Raw genomic sequence first — 27,616 nt, forward strand, 5'->3', positions numbered from 1 at the left:
AGAGATACAAAAGGGTCCAGAGGGGCAATTTTTTCTCTCACAGGGTGGTGAATGTCTGGAACGAGCTGCGAGAGGCAGTAGTAGAGGCGGGTACAATTTTGTCTTTTAAAAAGCATTTAGACAGTTATATGGGGAAGATGGGTATAGACGGATTCAGGCCAAATGCGGGCATTTGGGACTAGCTTAGTGGTAAAAACTGGGCGGCATGGACAAGTTGGGCTGAAGGGCCTGTTTCCATGCTGTAAACCTCTATGACTCTAATACTACGTTTTGATAACTGGAAAATTGACACTGAGCCAATTTATGGAGTACTAATTTGTAATACAATTTTGCCCAGGTTGTTTCGTCAGTACATCAGGAGCTCGTATGAGAGTGAGTCTCAGTTACAGCTGGGACAAGATAGGCAATTTTAGATGTGACAGATGGGATGAGAACTGTGCACTTTTGTAACAGAAAGAGCTTGGAAAGTGAAGTGCTGCCTTGGTTGGTCTACAGCAGAAGCTGTGCAGTTTGACATTGAGCTATTATGATTGCAATCAGTGGTACTAATACATATGTAGATTTTTAGTTATTTGCTCAATACAGCTTTCTACAACAGGGACAGATATTATCAGTGTGCGACAGACTTTGTCAACCTGACAGATGGCAGAATATATCGGAAGCAGATAGAAGCATGTTATATAAAGGCTAATTTAAAAATACTGGGAATACTCAGGCCACCCAGCATCTATGAAGAGAGAAACCATTAACCTGCCCAGTCAAATACTGCTGAACTGTTGAATGTTTCTAACATTTTCTGTTTTTATTTTGGATTTTCACCACCTGCAGTGTTTTCCCTTTCTGGGCTCTTGGTATTTACTGAGGACAATGGTTTATGTGCTTGTTGTTTTTCTTCATTTATTTCTCCTCCTCTCCTCATACATGTGGCTCAGAGTGGTGTGGGAAGCAGAGGTTTCTTTTTGTGCTCAGGAAAGAAGGAGCTCTTCTGGTTTAAGCTGAACTTAAACCAGGCTGGGACCAGGGTCCTGGGGGAAATCATATAACTAGAGCTTTAGAGAGGACTAACGGTGGTGGGGCACAGTGGGGGGGGGGGGGGGGGGGGGGGGGGAACAGGTAGGGGTAGTCTGGTGAAGGGAGAATTAGAAATCCAAAGAGAAAAATAAAGGCAAAAGAACAATGTAGTGATGCGCCTAAAGAAAAGCACAGTAGGGACAGAGAGTCTAACTGTAGCACTGCATCAGATCAGCCAGAAGGTCCATGCAGGGATTATTAGTTCAGAAATAAAATTAAAGGCTCTTTATCAGGAAGTAGCCTTCAGAATGGATGGAGATTCGGAAAAGCTGGTAGCAGTAGTTTATAGCCCCCGAACATGGTGATACTGTTCAACAAAGCATTAAACAAGAAATTATTGGAGCATATATAACAAAGGCAACAAAAGACTTTAATCTTAAAGACTTGAGCAAACAAATTGGTATAGGTAGTGTAGAAGATGGGTTTGTTGAATGATTTCATGGCCACCTCCTGGAGCAATACATTGTAGAACCAATGAAGGATATGGCAATTTTAAATCTGGTATTTGTAATGAGACAAAGCTAATGAGTAAACTCATTGTAAAATATCTGCTGGGAAGTAGTGATCATAAGACAATTGAATTCTATATTAAATTTGAGAGTGATGTATTTGAGTGCCGAGTGAGAATCGTAAACTTAAATGGAGCCAATTACATAGGAATGAAAGGAATGCTGAATACAGTTGATTGGGTAAATAGACTAAAATATATTGAGGTCAATAAATAATAGGAAGCACTTAAAGAAACAATTCAACAAAACTATATTCTATTGAAAAACAAAAACTCAGCTAGAAACTGTAAATCATCTGTAACTTGGTTTACGAAGCAGTTAAGTATAGTGTTAGATTAAAAAAGAGGCATTTAATCTCGCAAAGAATAGTGATGAACCTCAGGATTTGGAATGTTTTTGAAACCAGCAACGACCACCAAAAGGCTGATAGAAAGGGCAAAAACATAGAATACGAGAGTAAACTAGTCCAGAATATAAAAACTGATTGTAAGAGCTTTTATAAGTGTGATATATATATATGTATATAAAGGAAGAGAGTAGTTAAAGAATGGTCCCTTAAAAGTAGAGGCAGGGGCAGCACAGTGGTGCAGTGGGTTAGCACTGTGGCCTCACGGTGCCGAGATCCCAGGATCGATCCCGGCTCTGGATCACTGTCTGTGTGGAGTTTGTACATTCTCCCCGTGTTTGTGTGGGCTTCGCCTCCACAACTCAAAAATGTGCAAGCTAGGTGGATTGGCCATGCTAAATTGCCCCTTAATTGGAAATAAATGAATTGGGTACTCAAAATTTATTTTTAAAAAGCAGAGACAGGATAAATTATCATGGGAAATGGCAGAGACGTTGGTCAAATATTTTGTGTCCATCTTGACAGTGGCATCTTCACATTGAAAGGGCAACACAGTAGCATTGTGGATAGCACAATCGCTTCACAGCTCCAGGTCCCAGGTTCGATTCCGGCTTGGGTCAATGTCTGTGTGTGCGTGGGTTTCCTCCGTGTGGTCCGGTTTCCTCCCACAGTCCAAAGATGTGCAGGTTAGGTGAATTGGCCATGATAAATTGCCCTTAGTGTCCAAAATTGCCCTTGGTGTTGGGTGGGGTTACTGAGTTATGGGGTTAGGGTGGAGGTGTTAACCTTGGGTGGGGTGCTCTTTCCAGGAGCCGGTGCAGACTCGATGGGCTGAATGGCCTCCTTCTGCACTGTAACTTCTATGAAATAAATTCTATGAAAACTCTATGAAAGACACAAGTTACATACAAGAAGTAGAGAGTAACCAAAGGGCTAATAAGGATGTAATTGCTGTCAGCAGAGCAGAAGTACAGAGAATCATGAAGGGCTAAAATCTGACAAATCCCAGGACCTGATGGCCAACATTAAAAATGAGAAAATCTAACATATCTATTCAAGAAAGGAGGGAGAGAAAACCAGGGAACTACAGACCAGTTAGCCTGATTGCAGTCGTCAAGAGAAATTCTGGAATCTTCTTATTAAGCAAGTGTCAACAATGCATTCAGAAAAACAGTATGATTTGTACATGTCAACATGGCTTAATGAAAGGAAAATTCTGTTTGACAAATTTATTGGAGCTTTTTTGAGAATTTAATTAGGGTGGATAAAGGGGAATCAGTAGATGCAGGATACTTGGTTTTCCAACAGGCATTCAATAAGGTGCCTTAAAAAGCTAATATGCAAGATATAAGGGCTCATGGAGTTGGGTAAATATATTAGCATGGTTAATGGATAGGAAGCAAAGAGTAAGGATGAAGGGGGTATTTTCAGTTGGCAGGCTGTGACTAGAAGAGTCCCACAAGGATCAGTATTGGGCCTCTGCTGTTTGCAGTCTATATTAATATATTAATGAAGAGACCGGGAATAATATATTTAAGTTTGCTGAGAATACAAAGCTAGGTGAATGCAAGCTGTGAGGAGGACACAGCGGCTGCAAAGATATATGGTCTGGTTAATTGAGATGTCAACAAGGTGGCAAATGGAGTATGATGTGGAAAAGTGTGAAGTTAGCTCAGTTGGCTGGACGACTGGATCAGATGCGGAGCAACACCAACAGAGTTGGTTCAATTCCTGGCTGAGGTTATCCTTCTCAACCTTGACCCTCGCCTGAGGTGTGGTGACCCTCGCGTTAAATCGTCACCAGCCAGCTCATTCGCAAAGGGCTTATTGTCCTCTGGGACTTCGACTTTCATTTCACAGTCACCCGGCCAACTGCTGTGCTTGTAGATTCTTCTCCCGATTATCAGCTGGGCTCGCTCTCATTCGTGCACGCTCTCTCTTTCTTGTTCTAGCTCTCTCGCTCCCACTCGCTCAGATCTTCTTCCGACAATTAGTGGGATTTTCGTCCTTCGACTGCAGTATGGTGTCTGATCTGTTCAATCTTTTATATCTTTTTTCAGGGGATAGGATTAGTTTGCCATATTCACAAGCCAACATCCTGTGAAGTTTCTTTTGAAACGGAAAAGCCAATTATGTTCTGCTGCCTTTGTTTAAACCAGGGTTTGCACCATCCAGAAAGTTGTCCGTCATTCTTTTGTTTTGGCCTTTCAACTTAGTTAATTCAGCAGATTTTACTTTTTATGACTGATAAACAAGCATCTCTTCATCAGCATTTTCCTGGTTTCTCCAGGCCTGCTTATGAAATGCCAGGCTTAAAGAAGTGTGGCTCAGATTTTCCAGCCTTCAGATCACCAGAGACCAGACATGCTCCCTACATGTGCTTCAGAATCCTGCGGAATGACTCGGTGAGACTTGCTCGGCAAGTTTAAACTTCCGATGGACAATTCTCCTGCTCCCTGGGACCCTTCAAAAAATTCTTCAACTCTAAGTTAGAGTTAGAGAATTTGGACAGTTCTAACATACTTAACTGGATAGATTTCCAGGAAATGTTAGACAAGGAAAATCCTAGACCAGCTCCGGGGTAATTATAGAACTGATGCCCCAACTCACCGTTTGACACCCACCAACTCCAACCCCCCCCCCCCCCCCCCCCCAACTATGCTCTTGATCCCTGGATTCCCCACTAAAACGCTGACTACCCACCTGACTATCCTGCCCCTTTCCCCCACCTGATATCTGATTAGCCCCACTGCCTGACAACGTCTTCTGGCCCAGCTATCCCCTGGTTCACTTACCCACTTTACCCAGCAGCCACCCAGCACCCACCACCTGCCTACTCATTCGCAAACACACTGAAAAGCTGGGGATCTTTAAACATTTACCAGAATATGGAAACTAGTGCTGCAAAAAGGGCGAGGGTAGCTTCTGCACAGATTCTCAGCTGCTGTCTGTGAGGATTCCTATCTCGGGGAGATGTGCATTGGATCCTCTACTGGAAGTCAGAGCCTTTTCTATATGTGCAAGTAATTGGGTAGTTTTCTGTCTGATTGGAATCGGAACTTCTGACTTTGATCGGAACTTTCGGGACCGTGTCGAGAGGTTTTTGTTGACTAGAAATATCATGCTACAATTGTCCAGGGCTAATGAGAACGTACCTGGAATACTGTGTCGTTTTGGTCTCCATATTTAAGGAAGGATATACATTCATTAGGGCCAGTTGGTTGGTTAAATTGGTTCCTGGGGAGAAGGTTGTCCTGTGATGAGAGATTTGAGTAAACGGGCCCTATATTAAGTAGAATTTAGAAGAATAAGAGGTGATAGCGTTGACAATGTAGAACATTTTGGAGGGACATGTTAGGGTAGACATCGAGGTTGTTTCCCCAGGGAATCTGGAACAGGGGCAGAATCTCAGATTAAGAGGTTGATCATTTAGGACTGTGCGGAGGAGGAATTTCTTCACTCAAAGGGTCGTGAATGTTTGGAATTCTCAACCCAAGAAGGTTGTGGATGCTCCCATCATTGATCATATTTAAGGGCTGGGATAGACAGATTTTTGGTGTCTCGGGGAATCAAATTTGTAGGAAGTCGGCCTAAAAGTGGGGTTGAAGCCAAAGATGAGTTACAATCGCTTTGAATGACACAAACTCAATGGTCTACTCCTGTTTCTTATGTTCTTACACCAAATAATATTCCTGGGAAGGTGACCTAATTCTAGGTTCTCGATCTGTGCAGCTCTTGTGCGATCTACTGGGAGGTGTGCTGTATCAGTCTATGTCAACGCGCACACTTGTTTTTTCCCCATCACCACAGGATAGAACCTTATCAGTGGGCAATGCCACCTTTCTTCGCACACAGATAATGCTTCTAACTGAGATTAGTGTCTTGGATGTGGATCACAAATAGTATTTGACATTCGGTAATGCATCAACTTGCTGAATTGTTCTCACCTGCCACTATTTCCACATGTACTAAGCCAAGTCTAGAGCACCTTATATACCATAGAATTTTATAAAATCTGCATTATTTTTAACAGGATCCGAGTAAGACTTGTGCTTCCATTGCTGAAGGCCCCATTTGAGAATGAGAGAATTTTGTTTGCGGTACTGTTTCGCTGTTGATTAATTCTCATAACTGTATAACGCATATAACAACAACAATATTTATTAGTGTCACAAGTAGGCTTACATTAACACTGCAATGAAGTTACTGTGAATGTATCTGTTCATTTATTTTCATTGGCAAATGTCACATATTTAATAGAAATTCATCAAAAGCAACATGCATAAACTGTTTAAAACTTTTTTTAAATTTTATTAAGTTTCTTCCTCTTTTCTTTACAGTATGTTAGAGATATATTGGGATGAGGAGAAATTGAGAGTGAAAATACTTAATTGGGGTGGGGGTTTCCAAATTCAGTGAATGGAGAGGCAATATAAACCAAAAAGCACAAATCTAAAGGGGGCCCAGGAACAGAGATATCTTGGGGTGCATATGCAAAACAGGTTGAGAAAGTGGTTTTAAAAACATATGGGATCCTGGGCTCTTTAAATCATGGCACAGAGAGCAAGGAAATGATGATAAACATTTAGCAAATACCGGTATTGTATCCAAATTTGGGAATCACATTTTAGAAGGGATGTGAAGGCTTTAACTAGTATGCAGAAAGGATTTACACGAATGGTTCTTGAAATTTGGGACTTTAGTTAAGTGATTAGATGGAGAAAGCTGGTGGTGTTCTATTGAGAGGAGATTTGATAGAGGTGTTCACAATCTTGAGTACCAGAGTCAGAGTAGATAAAGAGAAATTGTACCCATTGTCAAGAACTAAAGGACAGCAGTTTAAGGTGATTGACAAAGAAAAGCCTTTTTACATGACGAATAGTTAGGATCTGGAATGCACTATCTGAGAGTGTTTTGGGGGCAGATTCAATCATAGATTTCAAAAGGGAATAGATGAGCACTTGGAGAGAAAGTTGCCGTGCTGCAAGAACTGAGCAATATCTTGATGAGCTAAATTTCTCTGAGTGCTGACACACAACACAGTAGGCTGAATTGTCTCCTTTTGTGCTGTAACCATTCTGTGTAGTATTCAAACAGGAGCACCAGTTAGAGTGTAATATTACAACTCGTTTGGTGTGTCAGATTAATTGTGATATGTTATTACAATAATCCTGTTTAGCACAATTAAATCTCCCAAGATATAGAATCCCTACAGTGCTGAAAAAGGCTATCTGACCCTCTGAAAGAGTAATCTACCGAGGCCCAATCCCCAACCTATTCCTGTAACCCCATAACCCCACCTAACCTTTGGACACAAAGGGACAGTTTAGCGTGGCCAATCCACCTCACGTGCACATCTTTGGACTGTGGGAGGAAACCGTAGCGCCCGGAGGAAACCCACGCAGACACTGGGAGAATGTGCAAACTCCACACAGTCACCCAAAGCCGGAATTGAATCCGGGTCCCTGGCGCTGTGAGGCAGCAGCAATGCTAACCACTGTACCGCCATGATATCTAATATTGTGTGTTGTATACTAATGAAGGACAGCACAGTAGCACAAGTGGGTAGCACTGTGGCTTCACAGCGCCAGGGTCCCAGGTTCGATTCCCCACTGGGTCATTGTCTGTGCGGAGTCTGCATGTTCTCTTCGTGTCTGCGTGGGTTTCCTCCGGGTGCTCCCACAGTCCAAAAACGTGCAGGTTAGGTGGATTGGCCATGCTAAATTGCCCTTAGTGATCAAAAAGTTTAGGAGGGGTTATTGGGTTACGGGGATAGGGTGGAAGTGAGGGCTTAAGTGGGTCGGTGCAGACGCGATGGGCTGAATGGCCTCCTTCTGCACTGTATGTTCTATGTCTATGAAGCTTGAAGACCGTCTTACCTGCTACTTGATAAACCTAGACTCACCTTGAACTTGACCAGTAACAAATAAAATGTACAAAATTTATCGGACTTATTCCATGATAATGTATTTAGTTACAGTTGATAACTTTTGGGCTGTAAAACCCATGGCAGGTGGAACAAACCCCTGATGTCAGTGAGTCTTAATAACTTCACATGGATTCCCACCGTAGTCTGATATTTGATTTTTACTTTCAGAATTTTACCTGAATCTAAAACATTGCTACTCCCTTCTAGAAGTAAAGAACTCCTGGATGTTAAAGGAGGAAATCAGATAGATAACCCTGGTCGGATTCATATTGTGGGGTATGAGGTCAAACAAACTATGGGGCCCTTATCTTATTAAGTTGCACAGTATTTACAGCATTGAACCAGACCATTTGGCCCAAAAGGTCTATGCTAATGGTAATGCTGGCCACAAGCCTCCCCATGCCCCACCTCCAACCATTTTTCATCCAACTCCGTCAACATATTAGTCTAGTCATTTCTCCCTCATGGTTATCGGACTTCCTGCTAAATGCAACTATGCTAATGGCCTCAACTATTCCTTAGGATAGTGAGTTCCAGGGCAGCACGGTGGCCAAGTGGTTAGCATAACCGCCTCACGGCGCTGAGGTCCCAGGTTCGATCCCGGCTCTGGGTCACTGTCTGTGTGGAGTTTGCACATTCTCCCCGTGTCTGCGTGGGTTTCGCCCCTACAACCCAAAAATGTGCAGAGTAGGTGGATTGGCCTCGCTAAATTGCCCCTTAATTGGAAAAAATAATTGGGTAATCTAAATTTATAAAAAAGAAAAAAAAAGGATAGTGAGTTCCACATTTCATCAATTTCTGGGTAAATACCTGAGGTTTACGAATACATATATTCATTTTTATACTGTTCTATTTCCTTACAAGCACCTTCCAGTTGCTAATGCGTAACTTTATGATAGAAAGATTGTCACTTTTGTTCCTTTCCTCCCCTGCCACCCAAATAGTCGAAGCAGTACTGGAAGAGAGAAGAATGATAAACCAGCTCGGCCGGCCATCACGCGTGTGAGCAGCAACAAGGAGTTGTTTGATGATCGAGCACGAGAAGAGGAGAGGAGGGAAGTCCTTGAAATTGTACAGCAAACCACAAGTACCTCCGAGGAGAAGAGTGTGGAGGGAGACAGGAACCAGACTAAGGAAAATGGTAATTTGCAATTCCAGCATCATGCAGGTGCATTGGCCATTCCGATTGTACCCAACACGAGACTAGGTTTTGCACAAAGAATGTCACTTGGATCTTCTTTTCTTCAATCATTAGGAAATCAGTGATTGAAATTGCACACTCTGCATTGTTAATTTTTGCAATCTCTCACACCAAGGCCTACAGTATTTTAGCCCCAAGGCAGTCACAAAGCGGTCATCCTAATAAGGAAAAATACTAACTCAATTGCGTCAAATAATTTGTGCCAAACGGGGACCTTTCTAAAAGTATTATTTGATGTATACTCTTTGTGTTCTCCCTTTAATACTCCCTATATTGTAAACATGAAACTAAGTGACATCCAGATTTTTTTTTTAATTTAGAGTACCCAATTCTTTTTTTTCCAATTCAGGGGCAATTTAAGGTGGCCAATCCACCTACCCGGCACATCTTTGGGTTGTGGGGGTGAGACCCGTGCAGACATGGGGAGAATGTGCCAACTCCACATCGTCAGTGACCCTGGGCCAGGATCGAAACTGGGTCCTCAGTGCCGTGCGACAGCAGTGCTAAACACTGCACCACTGTGCCGCCCTAGTGAGCATAAAGATTGTGGGCCTTTGCCACTCTAAGCCTGCTGACGGAATGAACAGAGAATAATGCAATAAACAGTTGGCACTTGGGGACTTTTCGGCCACTGCCCTCTAATTTATATATGTTTTAAACATTTCTCTCTTTTGAAACACCTGATTGATCTGTGATTGGTCAGAAGCAGTTTATTGGTGGGCCTATTCATCAACAAGATAGGAGAAGTGACAGCCTCATTCAAAAATTGATTGTGTGCAAGTTTCAGTATTTGTTGGAACCACCTGGATTTTCAGTCTGGGTTGCTCACTGCTCCGTACTTGAGTTTATTTGGGTCTTGTCGCCTTCGAGTGTTAGTCGTTTACTGAAGTTTTCTAATGCTATTACACTGTTCCCCTTCCCATCCTCTGATGTACGAGGTAAGTTTTTTTACACTGAGGGTAGTGGGTGTCTGGAACTCGCTGCCGGAGGCGGTAGTGGAAGCAGGGACGATAGTGACGTTTAAGGGGCATCTTGACAAATACATGAATAGGATGGGAATAGAGGGATACGGACCCCGGAAGTGTAGAAGATTTTAGTTTAGACGGTCAGCATGGTCGGTGCAGGCTTGGAGGGCCGAAGGGCCTGTTCCTGTGCTGTACTTTTCTTTGTTCTTTGTTGTTCTTGATTCATGCATACTTGATCCATGCGCACCATTATTGTTGCTCCATCTCAGTTTCTTTCAGCTCCGTGTTGCACAGGCTTTGAGCATCCCACTGCTGCTTCCACTTCAACAGCGGCAGGAAAGTAATCTGCCTTAAGGGAGACGTATTTGTCTCTCTTCGCACCCCATTGGGTTTCAGTTTTCAGCCTTTACATGCTGACTCAGCTCCTTTAGCCACCTCTGACATGATAGATTATTGCTGCCACTTGATACATGTTTTGGACTTTAGAAAATGTAAGAAGATATGAGCAACAGAGCTAATGTCAGAGGAATACAATGAGTGGGAGGCACAAAGGAGAGGTGGTACTGCAGACAAAATACAGAACAAAATTGAGAGCATATAAAAAGAAATGTAGGAACAATGGGAAAAGATATTAATGGCACTTCTCACTTTGGGTGACTCTGGAGTTTGCACTTTCTACCCGTGTCTGCATGGGTTTCCTCTGGGTGCTCCAGTTTCCTTACACAGTCCAAAGATGTGTAGGTTAGGCGGATTGGCCATGCTAAATTGCCCCTTAGTGTCCAGAGATGTGTAGGTTAGGTGGGGTTATGAGGTTACGGGGGAGTGAGCCTAGGTAAAGTCCTCTTTCAGAGGGTAGGTGCAGACTTGATGGCCTGAATGGCCTCCTGTAGGAATTATATGGCCTATAGAGAAAGGCAAGATGAAAGGCCAAAAGTGAGTGACACTTTTTTTCCGTTCAAAACATCACTGGAAATAAACTGCCGTATACTTTAATAGAGCACCCTAGTGGCTCATTTGGTAACGGCAAAGTTGCTAAGAAATGTTGAGTCTTAAATCCATATTGTGTTGATTTAGTTAATCTTGGGTGAGGTAACAACAGGTTGATAAAATTGGGTTGTGCGCTCAAGGGCAAGGGAGGGAAAAATCAGCCACATAACCTGCATGCAATCTAGGGTGCCTCACTCTAAGTAAAGATGTGGTCTATTTTTGTTGGGTTGTGGGGGCGAAACCCACGCAGACATGGGGAGAATGTGCAAATTCCACAAGGACAGTGACCCAGGGCCGGGATTCGAACCCGGGTCCTCGGCGCCGTAGGCAACAATGCTAACCACTGTGCCACCGTGCTGTCCACGGCCTTATTTATTCTTTGTTGGTTGCCACATGAAAGTAACTTTATTACAGTTGAAATAGAGGATTTATTTATCGGCCTTTAATTCCAAAGGTGTTTCAATATCAATAACGTACAAGTTTGCACAATTAAATCTTTCTTTACAGGCAATTGGTGCCCTCTTTTGTTGGTCAGGTGGGTGGGTGCCTGGTGAAATATTTGGGTACATGATAGAGACAAAAGCTCTGATGCCAGCTTCATATCATCTGATGACATTGCTGTGACGAGCAATGATGTCACAAAGTGTAATCACTACATGAAACTGGCAATGTCTCTCAGGCATTGAAACCAATGAACAGACTTAATATTTCTGTAGCAGGATCTCTATTACTTTAAATTCTAGGTTTTTTGCCTCAGAATCCTGCGGTCCAACCACGCGAGTAAGAATTTACAGAAGATTGTGACAATGGAGATACTATAACTTGAATTTACAGTAGCTAATATGTTGCTTTCCTTACTTTTAGAGAAATCTATCAATAATTAATTAGGCTCTGACAGTATATAACCGACTAGTACACCAAAGAAACCTTTTTAAAATTTGTTCTTTTGCAGTGAAGCCTGAAGTTCTTCCTGCTGATGCTTCCCCTGGACCCAGTCTTTCTGAAGAGGAGATGGAGAAAAAATCAAAATCCATTATTGATGAGTTTTTGCACATTAATGATTACAAGGTGAATATTCACAAAATTTGCATCGTTATAGTTCACGGCTAACTATTAAATGTAAGAAATTTATATCACAACTGACAAAACATGATTTCTGAATTGTTTTTTTTAAATTCATTTTTACGGGATGAGAGGGCTTCGCTGGCTAGGTCAGCATTGGTTGGCAATCCTTTTTTGCCCTTAAGACGGTAATGGTGGTGAGCTGCCTTCTTGAACCTGTAGTCCATATCCAGGACAAAACAGCTCGTTGATTGGCACCCACCCACAAACATTCATTCCCACCACCACCGATATACATTGGCAGCAGTGTATCATTCACGAGATATACTGCAACAACTGTCAAGACTCCTCAGACAGCACCTTCAAAACTCATGGCTGCACGTTCCCCTTTGAGTCCCACACTATCCTGACTTAGCAATATATTGTCATAGAGTATACAGTGCAGAAGGAGGCCATTCAGCCCATTGAATCTGCACTGGCCCTTGGAAAGAGCACCCCACTGAAGCCGAAGCCTCCACCCTATCCCGTAACCCAGTAACCCCACCTAACCTTTTGGACGCTCAGGGGAGAGCCAATCCACCTGATCTGCACACCTTTGGACTGTGGGAGGAAACCGGAGCACCCGGAGGAAACCCACGCAGACATAGGGAGAAAGTGCAAACTCCACACAGACAGTCATCCGAGGCCGGAATTGAATCTGGGACCCTGGAGCTGTAAGGCAGCAGTGCTAACTCCTGTGTCACCGTGCCATCACTGGGTCAACCCTAACAGTGCTGTGAGTATACCTACATCACACGGAGTGGGGCAGTTCAAGAAGGTGGCTCATTGCCATCTGGAGGGCAATGAGGGATGGTTGATAAATGCTGGCCGATACAGTGATGCCGACATCCCATGAACAAATATTTTTTAAATGTTTCTCCAATTTTCCAAACCTGAATACTGAATTTTCCAGGGAAAGTTCGTGAAAACCTGTATACTCTATGGAAAATTCTGAATCCATGTTTTTGAACCCAGTTATTTTTGTTAATTTTAAAATGCTGTCAAATATCTCCAAAATTGTTGCACTTCAGTTCGAAGCCTGCTTTTTGAGGCTTTTCCTTACACCTCTGGTCTCAGTTTCATCCTACTCCATGTTTTGAGGATTTGCTTGTTTGTAAACTAGTGAGGTTACTAATGTCTATATTTGCTTGTAGTCAATTAACCTGTGACCTGGTGACATTACTCTTTGAACTCCTGATTGTGCGAGATATAAGAGGCTACTTTATGGATGGGGATAAAAGGAGAGGAAGAGTTTTTAAATTCCTGTTATAAATTGTGGCGCATTGAGGGTTTATGTTTGTCTTAAAACTTATCAAATATTCCTCTCAATAATCATAAAACACTTTTCTGCATTTGCTTATTTGGTTCATCGCCGGTCTCATTAGCTCAATCCGAGCAGTCCTTGGCTGGTTCAAATCCAACTTCTTGTCTGTCATGCTTTGGAATACCTGTACATCCTTCAGTTGCAATTTGGAGCTAAATTCCTCTGCACTCTCCACCCCTAGCCCTGTTCCTTAAATTTCACATTTTAATGCCCACTAACCTCAAAGCTATGTTGGAGCAGGAAACCAGAGGAGTGGAAGGGAAGAAAAACATTTGTGAAAAGATAATTTATTAAGGTGGAGGAGGCGACTTGAGTTCCCATTTTTTGAGACTTGTGATTAATGTTACTCTTTGTGCAGCATTGGATTAATTTGTGGTTCTAAGGAAAGTGTTGACAATGAGTAAAACAGAAAATGGAGAGGAAACTATTAGGAAATAAGTATAATTTGACTAGAATTGTTTTCTCGTTACAGGAAGCACTCCAGTGCGTGGATGAATTGAATTCACTGAGCCTACTCCATGTCTTTGTGAGAGTTGGTGTGGAATCAACATTGGAGAGAAGTCAAATAACAAGAGAGCACATGGGTCAGCTTTTCTACCAGCTGATTCAGGCAGAAAAACTACCCAAGGATGAATTTTTCAAAGGGTGCGTGGCACTTGATGAAGGAGAATAATGTGCAATGATATCTTGCACTTTAGTATTGCAATGAGTAGAACTTTAGAAAGGGAGTGAAATCTACTGATTCTATGCAAAACAAGCAGTTATAGCATGTCACATTTGTAGAAGGCCCTCCACATTAAGCTGCCTCGAAGCATTTATACAGCTAATTCCATTTTGAGTTGCAGTGACTATTCCATCGCCAATTCTGGTAGACATTCTATGCCTGCGCCAGGTATTGTGGCAAGGAAATGAGAGTTAGGACATCAAGAGAACATCACGGTCATGTTCATTTACGGCCGCTGATACTTTTATGTTCACACAAATCATCACTTCAGAGGCCTCGATTTAGCTGGATTCCTTGCAGTATCCTAGTACTGAGCAAAGCTCTGTTATCACATGATTAGCAGTTTAACTGGATATTAAGTTTATCATTAGAGTGAGTTGGATAATAACTAAGGGTGAGCAAAGATTGGCATTTAACAAACGAACGGTTTAATTGCCTCTCTAGTCACTCCCTCCTATTATACATACTGAAATATGTTGCCCTTTATATCAACACCCTTTATATCACCACAATACTTCATTCGCATATAGATTGAGTGACTCAAATTAGACACAGTACAATAGAAGAGGAATTTCTGGAGGGTATGTGGGATGGTTTTGTGGACCAGTTGAGGAACCAACAAGAAAACAGACCATCTTGGGCTGGGTGTTGCGTAATAAGAAAGGATTCGTTGGCAATCTAGTGAGAGAACCCTTGGGGATGAGTGACCATAATATGGTAGAATTTCTTATCAAGGTGAATAGTGAGGTAGTTGATTTTGAGACCAGGGTCCTGAACTTCAATAAGGTAATTGATGGTATGAGGCATGAGCTGGCTATGACAAACTGGGAAACATTACTGAAAGGAAGGACAGTGGAAAGGCAATGGCAGGCATGCAAGGAACGAACAGGTGAATTCCTATTTGACGCAAGAGTAGAAAGGGAACTGTGGCCAAACCATGGCTTACAAGGGAAATTAGAGATAGTATTAGATCCAAAGAAGAGACATACAAATTATCAAGAAAAAGAAATAGACCTGAGAATTGGGAACAAATAAATTTCAGGAAAGGCAGACCAAAGAATTGATTAAAATGGGTAAAGTACAATTTGAAAGTAAACTAGCGGGGAACATAAAAACTGATTGTAAAAGTTTCCAAAGGTATGTAAAGAGAAAAAGATTGATAAACTAATGTAGGCCCCTTACAGTCAGAAATGGGGAATTCATAACAGGGTACAAAGAAATGGCTGAGGAACTAAATTTGTACTTTGTTTCTGTCTTCACAAAGGAAGACATGAATAATGTACCGGAAGTTCTGAGAAACAGAAGTTTTAGTGAGGAGCTGAAAGAAATGAGTAATAGTAAATAAATGGTTTGGGGGAAGTTAATGGGATTGGAGGTGGACAAATCACCAGGGCCTGCCTGATAATCTTCATTCCAGAGTACTTAAGGAAGTGACCATAGAAATAATAGATCCATTGTTGGCCATTTTCCAAAATTCTTTGGACTCTGGAATAGTTCTTACAGATTCGAGGGTAGTGAATGTAAAAAGGGAGATATAGAGAAAACAGGGAACGATAGACCAGTGAACCTAACGTCAGTAGTAGGGAAGTTGCTGGAATCCATTAACAAGGATTTTACAACACAGTATTTGGAAAGCAGTGGTGTAATCAGACAAAGTCGGCATGAATTTACGAAAAGAAACCGTGCTTGAAGAAATCTACTAGAATTTTTCGAAGATGTATCTAGTTGACCAGGGAGAACCGGTGGATGTGCTTTATTTAGACTTTCAGAAGGCTTTCGACAAGAAGGCTAATCTCGCATAGCAGATTAATATGAAAGTTAAAGCACATGGGAATATGGGTAGTGTGTTGAGATGGACAGAAAACTGGTTCGCAGACAGGAAGTAAAAAGTTCGAATAAATTGATCTTTTTCTGATTGGCATGCAGTGACTAGTGGAGTAGCGCAGAGATCTGTGCTAGGACCCCAACTGTTTACGTTATATATTAATGATTTGGATGAGGGAATTAAATATATTATCTCCAAATTTGCAGATGATACAAAGTTGGGTGGGAGAATGAGCTGTGAGGAGGATGCAGAGATGCTTCAGCGGGATTTGGACAAGCTGAGTGAAGTGGGTAATGCATGGCAGATGCGGTATAATGTGGATAAATGTGAGGTTATCCGCTTCGGTAGCAGAAATAGGAAGGAGATTATTTGAATCGGTGTAAATTGAGAGAGATGGATACAAGGTGAGACTTTGGTGTTCTCGTGCATCAGTCGCTGAAAGTAAGCGTGCAGGTACAGCGGGCAGTAAAGGAGGCAAATGGAATGTTTCCCTTCATAGCAAGAGGATTTGACTATAGGAATAGGGATATTTTACTGCAATTGTATAGGACATTGGTGAGGCTACACCTGGAGTATTGTGTGAGTTTTGGTGTCCTTGTCTGAGGAAGGATGTTCTGGCTATGGAGGGAGTGTAGCAAAGATTTACCAGGCTGATTCCTGGGGTGGTGGGACTATCATACGAAGAGAAGAGACTAAGTTGGTTAGGATTATATTCATTGAAGTTTCGAAGAGTATGGGGATCTCATAAAAACTTACAAGATTCTAACAGGGTGGATGTAGCTGTTACAAGGGGACATAACTATAAGATTCAGGGTGGGAGATATAGGAGGGATATCCGAGGTAGGTTCTTTATTCAGAGAGTGGTTAGGGTGTGGAACTGACTGCCTGCTGTGATAGTGGAGTCGGACACTTTAGGAACTTTCAAGCAGTTATTGGATAGGCACATGGAGCACACCAGAATGACAGAGAGCGGGATAGCTTGATCTTGGTTTTAGACAATGCTCGGCACAACATCGAGGGCCAAAGGGCCTGTTCTGTGCTGTACTGTTCTATGTTCTAGGATTAAACAGTGATTCTAACAGGATTAGACAGGGTAAATTCTAAAAGTAAGGTTCCCGATGGTGAGAGAGTCCAGAACCAGGGATCATAGTTTGAGGATACTTTTATGACTGAGGCGAGGAGAAATTTCTTCACTGAGCGGTGAATCTGCGGAATTTGCTACCACAGAGTAGTTGCGGCCAAAACGTTGTGTAATTTCAAGAAGGAATTAGATATAGCTCTTGGGATAAAGGGATCAAGGAATATGGAGAGAAGGCAGGATCAGGGTATTGAACTTGATCAGCCATGATCATAATGAATGGTGGAGCAGGTTCGAAGGACCTCCTCCTGCCTCTATTTTCTATTTTTCTATGCTTTTTTTCAGTAAACTACTGAATTCATTTTTAGGCTTGAGGTTCAATTTACAGTGTTCTCTGTCTAAACTACTTACACTCAGGTTTCGGTATAATTGGCGTTTAGGACTCCAGTCCTCAAACAGATGATATCAGAGTTTTTTTCATAGAATTTACAGTGCAGAAGGAGGCCATTTGGCCCATCAGGTCTGCACTGGCCCTTGGAAAGAGCACCCTACCCAAGCCCACACCTCCACCCTATCCCCATAACCCAGTAACCCCACCCAATACTAAGGGCAATTTAGCATGGCCAATCCACCTAACCTGCACATCTTTGGACTGTGGGAGTAAACCGGAGCTCCCGGAGGAAACCCATGCGCACACGGGGAGAACGCACAGACAGTGATCCAAGCCGGGAATCGAACCTGGGACCCCGGAGCTGTGAAGCAATTGTGCTAACCACTATGCTACCGTGCTGCCCAAAATAATCGCTTATTGTTACAAGTAGGCTTCAATTAAGTTACTGTGAAAAGCCCCTAGTCGCCACATTCCGACGCCTGTTCGGGGAGCCTGGAACGGGAATTGAACCCGCGCTGCTGGTCTTGTTTTGCATTACAAGCCAGCTGTCTTAGCCCACTGTGATTATTATTATTAGATTATTAAATGGCCCCCTCCTACACATGGTCCCTTCTTGGAGCACAGCTGTTTTCAGTTCTCCGAAATCCCTCCCTTATTGTCTCTTGAATGGAGTCACTCACTCAGCCATTTCAGAGGGGGGCAGTGAAGCCACTCACATTGCTGTGGGGTCTGGAGTCACCTGTAGGACATACGAGGTAAGGACGGCAGATTTCCTTCTCTGAAGGGCGTTCATGAACCAGATGGGTTTTACGACAATCGACAATGGTTTTACAGTCATCATTAGTCTATTAATTCCAGATTTTTATTGAATTCAAATTTCACGAAGTGCCATGGTGGGATTTGAAGCCAGGACCCCAGAGCATTACCCTGGGTGTCTGGATTACTAGTCCAGTGACAATACCACTATGCCACCATCTCCCCACAGAGCAGTTGATGAAAAACAATGCTCTGAATGCATTGCACTTCATATCAACCAAGCACAGAAGATGTGCGTTTCACTGCAATAATGATCCAAAATAGCAGATCCAGTATTGTCTCTAACACTAAGCACCTACTACATGTGCAGGCTGAACATACTATGCACTGTATATATATTTGACGTTCATCTGTACCTGGCTTTGAGGGACCAGACTGAGCCATTGTTGGCACAGAGGCTGGGAGGCGGAGGATGCAAAAAAGGTACAGTCGAGCATGACATTGTTTTGATTTCTTTTCTGTCAATATAGTAGTGTGACGGATTGTCTATTAGAAAATGCAGGGTGTGTTTTCTTACTAACTTGAATGTGCTTATTCTGAGGTTGGCTGAAATATTGTGCTCAAAGAGTATTTTTTCCATTTCAGGTTTTTAGAACTCTTGGAATTGGCAGAGGATATGGCCATTGATATACCACATATATGGCTGTACCTGGGTGAACTTGTGACTCCCATGTTACAAGAAGGAGGAATCTCTATGAGAGAATTATTTACGTAAGAATGTTTTAAGAAAATCAAGTCCTCCATTGCACAGATAATACATTTTGTTGTAATAGTTATTCATACATGTTAAAGATATCTAATTTCTTATCTCATTTGGCTGCTTTGCTGGCATTTTATTTTGACAGCTTTGCATTATATTCTGCAAGTATTAAGGTGATCATTTTGGAAAAAACATTAGGTTTCATTTAAGGTCTTATGAACTATTTCCATGGAGAGGGACCCATAGAATCCCTACAGTACACAAGGAGGTTGTTAGGCCCATCGAGTCTGCACCGACCCTCCGAAAGAGCACCCTACCTCGGCCCACTTCCCCGCCCTAACCTTGTAACCCCACCAAACCTGCACATCTTTGGACACTGAGGGGCAATTTAGCATGGCCAATCCACCTAGCCTGCCACCTTGGATCTAAAAGTACAACTGGTACATAAACTGTTTTAACATTCACTATAAATTTCAATAATAGAAATAAAAAGTCAAATATCTTGAGTCAGTAAATCAGGAAGTAGCTTCTTGAAACACCAGGCAAAATTGTGCTTAATTTAAGACCTTGAAATGCAAGAACGAAAGAAAGCTACTCTGGCTACCCTTGCGGATATGTCCTACACTCTCAATCCTTTTTTTAAAAAGTATTTTTATTAAGGTTTTGCAGAATTTTTCATAATAAAACAGTAGTAACAATAATAAAACAAACAAGTGAACATTAACATAGTGCAAAAAGAGAATGTACAATAACAATTAAACAGACATTACCTCACACGACTCAGTCTCCCCACACCATCCCACTGAAGCACTCACCCCCCCCAACCCCCCTTACGGATTGCTGCTGCTGACATCTTATTGTAATTTTCCCCGAGAAAGTCGATGAGCGGCTGCCACCTCCGAGAGAACACTAGCTTAGACCCTCTTAAGGCGAACTTTATTTTCTCGAGGCTGAGAAACCTAGCCATGTCGTTAACCCAAGTTTCTACACTCGGTGGGGAGGGGGGGGGGCTTCATGTCCCTCCACATTAATAAAATCTGTTTGCCTAGGGAAGCAAAGGCCAAGACATCGGCCTCGTTCGCCCCCTGAACTCTAAGGTCTTCTGACACTCCAAAGATCTTCTGACACTCCAAAGATTGCTATCTCTGGACTCGGCACCACCCATGTGTTAAGCACCTTGGACATTGCCCTCGCGAACCCTTGCCAGAACTCTCTAAGCTCTGGGCATGCCCAAAACATGTGGACATGGTTTGCAGGGCTGCCCTTGCACCTCATACAACTGTCTTCTACCCCAAAAAACTTGCTCATTCTCGCTGCTGTCCTGTGTGACCGGTGGACCCCACCTTAAATTGAATTAGACTGAGCCTGGCACATGATGAGGAGGAATTAACCCTGCTCAGGACCTCTGGCCACAGACCCGCTTCCAATTCCTCACCTAGCTCCTCCTCCCACTTGCCCTTGAGCTCTTCCACCGGGGTTTCCTCCGCCTCCTGTAGTTCCTGGTGATGCACGATCAATCACTACTGAAGCGAGATTGTAGTCTAATTGAAGGCTTTAATGAACAAGTAATTACCCCAGCAGCTCCGGTACAGAATGACTGCTGTGGGTGAAACACAGACTCTTATGCTCCGCCTGCTGGGCGGAACAAGCAGGCAGGTTCTACCCTTAATACTACAGTATAAGGTACATCCCACACCTGGTAGATATCTGATACCTTCCTCTCCCCCACCCAGGTGCTGGAGACCACCCTGTCCTGTATCCTCAGTGGCGGCAGCGTCGGAAAGGCCACTACCTGTGTTTTCAGGAAGGCTCGTACTTGCAGATATTTAAAGGTGTTTCCTGGTGACAGATTAAATTTGTCCTCTAGCACTTTCAAACTGGGAAAGATTCCGTCTATGAACCGATCTCCCATCCTTCTGATGCCTGCCCTTTGCCAACTCTGGAACCCACCATCCATCCTACCCGGGGCAAACATGTGGTTGTTACATATCGGGGTCCAGACCGACGCTCCATCCACCTTCTTGTACCTCCTCCACTGTCGCCACCACCTCCGGACTTGTGGAGTAACGGGTCGGCGAGAACGGCAAAGGAGTCGTTATCAAAGGTCCCAGACTAGTACCTTAACATGACGCCGCCTCCAGCTGCTTCCCCCCCCCCCCCCCCCCCCCCCCCAAATCGACCACTTCCTAATCATAGCTATATTGGCCGCCCAGCAGTAGTTGTGAACGTTCGGCAGCGCCAACACCCTTCCCCCCCCCCCCCCCCCCCGCCCCGACTGCACTCTAACAGCGATCTCCTTACTCGCGGGGTCTTATTCGCCCGCACAAAGCCTGTAATGATCCCACTCACCTGCTTAAAAAAGGCCTTGGGGATGAAGATGGGGAGGCACTGAAAGACAAACAGAAATCTGGGGAGGACAGTCATTTTCACGGTCTGCACCCTCCCTGCCAGTGACAGCGGTTGCATGTCCCACCTTTTAAAGTCCCCTTCCATTTGCTCCACCAACCGGGTCAGGTTGAGCCTGTGCAGGGCATCCCATTTCCAGGCCACCTGTATACCCAGGTAACGAAAACTTTCCTGAGCGGCAGCTCTTTCAGTCTCTCCCCCTGCCCCTTGGCCTTGATCACAAACAACACGCTCATTCCCATGTTCGGTTTGTACCCTGAAACGACCGAAATCCCTCAGGATTCGAAGAACCTCCCCCATCCCCTCCACAGGGTCCGAAATGTACAGGAGCAAATCATCCGCATATAGCGAGACCTGATGTCCCCCCACCCCCACCCCCACCCCCAAACCAGACCCGCCAGTTCCTCAAGGCTCTCAGCCCCATAGTTAGCGGTTCTATAGCTAGGGCAAATAGTAACGGGGAGAGGGGACACCCCTGCCTCATTCCCCGGTGAAGCTCAAAGTACCCCGACCTCAGCCGGTTTGTACATACACTTGCTACAGGCGCCTGATACACCAATTTCACCCAGCCAATAAAGCCCTCGCCAAACCCGAACCTCCCCAGCATGTCCCACAGGTACTCCCACTCCACCGGTCAAAGGCTTTCTCTGCGTCCATCGCTGTTGCCACCTCCGCCTCCCCTACCTCTGAGGGCATCATAATATTCAAAAGTCTCTGGACATTGGTATTGCGTTGTCTGCCTTTAACAAACCCAGTCTGGTCTTCCTCTATCACCCCTGGGACGCAATCCTCAATTCTAGTGGCCAGAATCTTAGCTAGCAATTTGGCATCCACGTTTAAATGCAAAATCGGCCTGTATGAACCGCAATGTTCCAGGTCCTTCCCTCGTTTAAGAATGAGTGAGATCAAGGCCTGTGACATTGTTGGGGGGATGGTTTCTTTCTCTAGCCTCGTTGAAGGTCCTCATCAGGAGTGGGCTCAATATTTCCGAAAATTTCTTATAGAATTCTGCATGATAACCGTCTGGCCCCGGGGCTTTACCCGATTGCATGCCCTCTATACACTTGACAATCTCCTCCAATTCATTTGGAGCCCCTAGCCCCTCCACCAGGTCCTCTTCCACCTTTGGAAACCTCAACTGGTCGAAAAATTGCCTCATCCCTTCCGCTCCCACGGGGGCTCCGACTCGTATAGTTTACTATAGAACTCCGTTCACCCCCCTGGATCCAAGACCATGTTACCCTCCTTATTCTTTACTCCCCCGATTTCCCTGGCCGCCTTCCTCTTTGGCAGTTGGTGTGCCAGCATTCTAGTCGCTTTCTCCCCATACTCATAGACTGCCCCCTTGCTTTCCTCAGCTGTGCTACTGCTTTTCCTGTGGTCAGCAGTTCCAACTCCGCCTGCAGACTCCACCGCTCCCTCAGTTATCACCTCCGCGTATCTCCTGTCCACTCGGAGCATCTCCTCCACCAGTCTCTCCCTCTCTGCTCTTTCTCTCTTTTCCCATTGGGATCGAGATGAGCTCCCCTCTGACAATTGCCTTTGGAGCCTCCCAGACCGTTGCAGCTGCTACCCCACCCTGGGTAAAGTTTGTTTCCAAATAATCCTGGATGTTCCTGCTAATCCGCCCGCAAACCTCTTTGTGCCAAGCAGCCCCACATCCAGTCTCCAGAGTGGGCGCTGACCTCTCTCCTCACTAAGCCGCAGGTCCACCCAGTGCAGGCATGGTCCGAGACTATGATTGCTGAGTATTCTGTCCCTGCCACCTTTGGGATCAACGCCCTGCTCAAGACAAAGAAGTCTATGGGAATAATCCTTATGAACGTGGGAGGAAAAAAGAGAACTCCTTCGCTCTCGGCCGCGCGAATCTCCAGTGATCCCACCCCCTCCATCTGCTCCATAAAACCCTTCAGTTCCTTAGCCACTGCCGGTCACTTCCCTGTCCTGGACTTTGACCGGTCCAGCTCGGGGTCAATGACTGTGTTAAAGTCTCCCCCCATGATCAGGTTGTGTGACTCTAAGTCCGGGACTTTGCCTAGCATGCGTCTCATAAATTCCACATCATCCCAATTCGGAGCGTAGACGTTCAAAAACACCCCCTCCGACTTTCCACTCACCATTATATACCTGCTCCCCTTATCTGCCACAATTCTCCCAGCTTCGAATGCCACACCCTTACTGATCAGAATTGCTACCCCCGTGGTCGTCGAATCCTGCCCTGAATGGAGCACCTGGCCTATCCATCCCTTTCTCAATCTCGTATGATCTGCCAGCTTTAAATGTGTCTCCTGAAGCATTGCTACGTCTACCTTTATCCCCTTTAGATGCGCGAACACGCGCGCTCTTTTGACCGGCCCATTCAAACCCCTGACATTCCACACGATCAGCTTGGACCGGGTTGGGGGGGGGGGGGGGGGGGGGGGGGCGCGCTAAACCCCCTGCCGACCAGCCATCGCCCTTTTTTGGCCAACCTCAAGACCGCGCCCTTTGCTTCCTCGAGCGCCTCCCCATAGGGATCCACCGCCCCGACCCTCAATTGGTATCCCAAAATTGATAGCTCTCAGCAAAGCAGCATCCCCTCCCCCGCGACCCAAACACCCCCCCCCCCCCCCCCCCCGCCAAGCACCAGCTGAGCACTTGCTCACCCCCCACTACGAGTCAGCTGACCCCAACAGCACCCACCTCTGGCGCCGATCAGACTGTCGACTCATTGTCCAGAAGGTGTTCTCTTTTTTCTCCCACGTTCATAAGGTTTATTCCCATAGACTTCTTTGTCTTGCGCAGGGCGTTGATCCCAAAGGTGGCAGGGACAGAATACCCCTCTCTCCACATGAATAAACCAACTAAACTACCTCTCCAGCCCCAGTGAGTAAATAGTAATACGAAATGAAAAATAAACAGAGGACACTAACATTGCCCCCTGAGGAGACACTTGTTGAACCAAGGCTCCAACTTCCCAAAAAAATCGCACTAAGTACAGGGCCCCCTTCTCCCGCCGTATCTCAACTTTGCCGAAAACACTGCATCCTCCAGCCACCACCACAGCCCTTACACGCACCCAACATTGTATACAATCTTATATTAGAAATGGTACCGTGTTACTGAGCCCCACCACCGCATTCCACCAAAGCTTAACTGTCCTTTAATTCGAGTCCAGCTTCTCTTGTTTGACGAATGACCACGCCTTGTACGGCATCTCAAAATAGTGATGCCATTCCTTGTACGTGACCCATAGCCTCGCTGGGTGTAGCATCCAAATTTCATCCCCTTGCTGAAGAAGGTCGCCTTCACCCGGTTGCATCCAGCACGCCTCTTGGCCAGCTCCGCACCCAGGTCCTGGTAGATGCGTATCACAGTGTTCTCCCACCTTCTGCTCCGTTCTTTTTTTGCCCACCGCAAGACAAGTTCCTTGTCCGAGAATTCTCACCACCATGGCCCTCAGTGGTTCATTCGCCTTGGGCTTCCTTGCGAGGGCTCAGTGCGCCCCATCCAGCTCCAGGGGTCGAGGGAATACCCCGTCCCTATCAGCGTCTCCAGCACCTTGGACACAAATGCTCCCGCATCCGACCCCTCCACACCTGCGGGGAGGCCCACAATTCTCAAGTTCTGTCTCATGGACCTGTTTTCTAGATCCTCCAGCCTCTCCTGCACTTCTTGTGGAGGTCATCCTGCGCCTCCACCTTAAGGGCCAATACAACCAACTCGTCTTCATGGTTGGATAGCTTTTTCTCCGTCTCCTTAATCGCTTTCCCTTGTGTCATCTGAGTTGCGATCATTTGGTCTATTGATGCCTTCATTGGGCCCAGCATGTCCTTTTTAAGATCAGCAAAGCTGCCCCTAAGGAACTCCTGTTGCTCCTGTGACCACTGCGACCACGCTCCCTGATCTATATTGGACGCCATGCTGTGCCTCGGCGCCCGCTCCACACACTTCTGTCTGTTGGGACTTAAACGCTTCACCTGGCCACTCCTGGTCCAGCTATCCATACAACAGAGAGGGAATCCTTTTGGCAGTGTTCGCTTCACCAATCTGCCCCCAAAAGTCTGTGAAAACTCCTGAAAAAAGGTCCGAGAGTCCATTCTAGACGGGATCTGCCGAATGCGCGACCTACTCCTCCATGGCTGCCAGTCTACTCTCAATCCTACCACATCCCACAATCTATACTTTGCTGAATTAGGAACAGATCCAGGTTGTGCACTTCGACAGAGTTGATACTTGCCCAATAGGAAGGTGAATAATAAGAATAATCGCTTATTGTCACAAGCAGGCTTCAATGAAGTTACTGTGAAAAGCCCCTAGTCACCACATTCCGGCACCTGTTTGGGGAGTCTGGTACGGGAATTGAACCCGCGCTGCTGGCATTACAAGCCAGCTATTTAGCTTGCTGTGCTAAACCAGCCCCTAAGGATTCTTCCACAAATCCCGGTGAGTCTTAAAAGGGTATTCTTCATGAATTCCTTAGCTTACAACAATGTCTTGTGGTTCACAAGTAACATTGTGACAAGTAACGTTCGAGCCACACAAGTGCCAGGCAATGATCATCTCCAACAAGAGAGGATTTAACCATTGCCCTTGACATTCAATGGCATTACCATCACTAAATCCCCACTCTGGGGGTTACCAGTGACCAGAAACTGAACTGAACTAACCATATAAATACTGTGGCTACAAGAGCAGGTCAGAGGCTCGGCATCCAGCGGCAAGTAACTCACCTCCTGCTCCCCAAAGCCTATCCACCATCTACCTTGTGTCCACCATCAGGAATGAGATGGAATACTCCCCACTTGTCTGGATGAGTGCAGCTACAACAACACACAAGAAGGACAAAGCTGGCTGCTTGATTGGCACGCCTTACACAAACGTTCACTCCCTCCAACACCGACACAGTGGCAGCAGTGTGTACCATCTACAAAATGCACTGCAGGAATTTGTCAATGATCCTTAGGCAGCACCTTCTAACCCACAGCCACTACCATCGAGAAGGACAAGTTGGCAGACGCATGGAATACCACCAGCTGGAGGTTCTCTAAGTCACTAACCATCCTGACTTGGAAAAATATCGCCGTTTCCTTCACCATTGCTGCATCAAGATCCTGGATCTCTCCCTAACAGCACTGTGGCTGTACCTACACCACAGGGTCTGCAACAGTTCAAGAAGGCAGCTCGCCACCACCTTCTCAAGGGTAACCGTGATGTGGAGATGCCAGCGTTGGACTTATGGGCACAGTAAGAAGTCTTCCAACACCAGGTTTGTTTCGAATCACTAGCTTTCGGAGTACAGCTCCTTCCTCAGGTGAATGAAGAGCTGGATTCCAGAAACACATATGTAGACAAAGTCAATAATGCAAGACGATACTTTGAATGCAATTCTTTGCCGGTAATTAAATCTTTACAGGTCCAGACGGAGCGATTGTGTTAATCACCGTCAGCATCTTTGTCCACTCTACTGCAATGAGCCAACAGGACAAAATCAAATTTTTAACGAAATTTCCGGATTTACAAAGCAGAGTGAAGCAAACTCTCCCAGAGCCACAGGGGCTGGTTTAGCTCACCAGGCTAAATCGTTGGCTTTTAAAGCAGGCCAGCAGCACTGTTTGATTCCCGTACCAGCCTCCCCGACAGGCGCCGGAATGTGGCGACTAGGGGCTTTTCACAGTAACTACATTGAAGCCTACTCGTGACAATAAGCGATTTTCATTTCATTTCAGAAGGTTTACCCTTTAATAAATGTGGGGAAGTACATTGGCTCACTGCAGTACAGCGTATTAGTATCGTCATGCATCATTGACTTTGTCTTTGTGTGTTTCTGGAACCCACCTCTTCATTCACCTGAGGAAGGAGCTGCGCTCCGAAAGCTAGTGATTTGAAATAAACCTGTTGGACTTTAACCTGGTGTAAGACTTCTTACTGTTCTCAAGGGTAGTTAGAGATGGGCAAGAAATGCTGGACTAGCCACCAATGCCCCCATCCCGTAAATTAATTTTTAAAAACATGAAAAAACCTCTATTAGTTTTGACATCGCTGAGCTATGTTTCCATTCCTTAAATCCCTTTCTTTTCTTTTTTTTTTACATAAATTCAGAGTACCCAATTATTTTTTCCACTTAAGGGGCAATTTAACGTGGCCAATCCACCTATCCTGCACATCTTTCGGTTGTGGGGGTGAAACCCACGCAGATACGGGGAGAATGCCTTAAATCCCTTTCATTGAAATGAAATGAAATGAAAATCGCTCATTGTCACG

General features: G+C 44.8%; 1 protein-coding gene across 30 annotated transcripts in view; it reads left to right on the plus strand.

Moving 5' to 3' along the window:
- The window catches only part of LOC119979278 (eukaryotic translation initiation factor 4 gamma 3-like), a 504,690-nt gene that overhangs the window by 458,610 nt on the left and 18,464 nt on the right, over nt 1-27,616 (plus strand). For all 30 annotated transcript variants that reach the window (XM_038821282.1, XM_038821283.1, XM_038821288.1 and 27 more), the window contains 4 exons: nt 8,800-8,996; nt 11,961-12,076; nt 13,906-14,078; nt 18,853-18,978. In XM_038821282.1, coding sequence (XP_038677210.1) covers nt 8,800-8,996; nt 11,961-12,076; nt 13,906-14,078; nt 18,853-18,978 — 612 coding nt within the window. The remainder of the gene's footprint in view (nt 1-8,799; nt 8,997-11,960; nt 12,077-13,905; nt 14,079-18,852; nt 18,979-27,616) is intronic.

Source organism: Scyliorhinus canicula, chromosome 16 (assembly GCF_902713615.1).
Source record: "Scyliorhinus canicula chromosome 16, sScyCan1.1, whole genome shotgun sequence".
NCBI classification, from domain to species: Eukaryota; Metazoa; Chordata; class Chondrichthyes; order Carcharhiniformes; family Scyliorhinidae; genus Scyliorhinus; species Scyliorhinus canicula.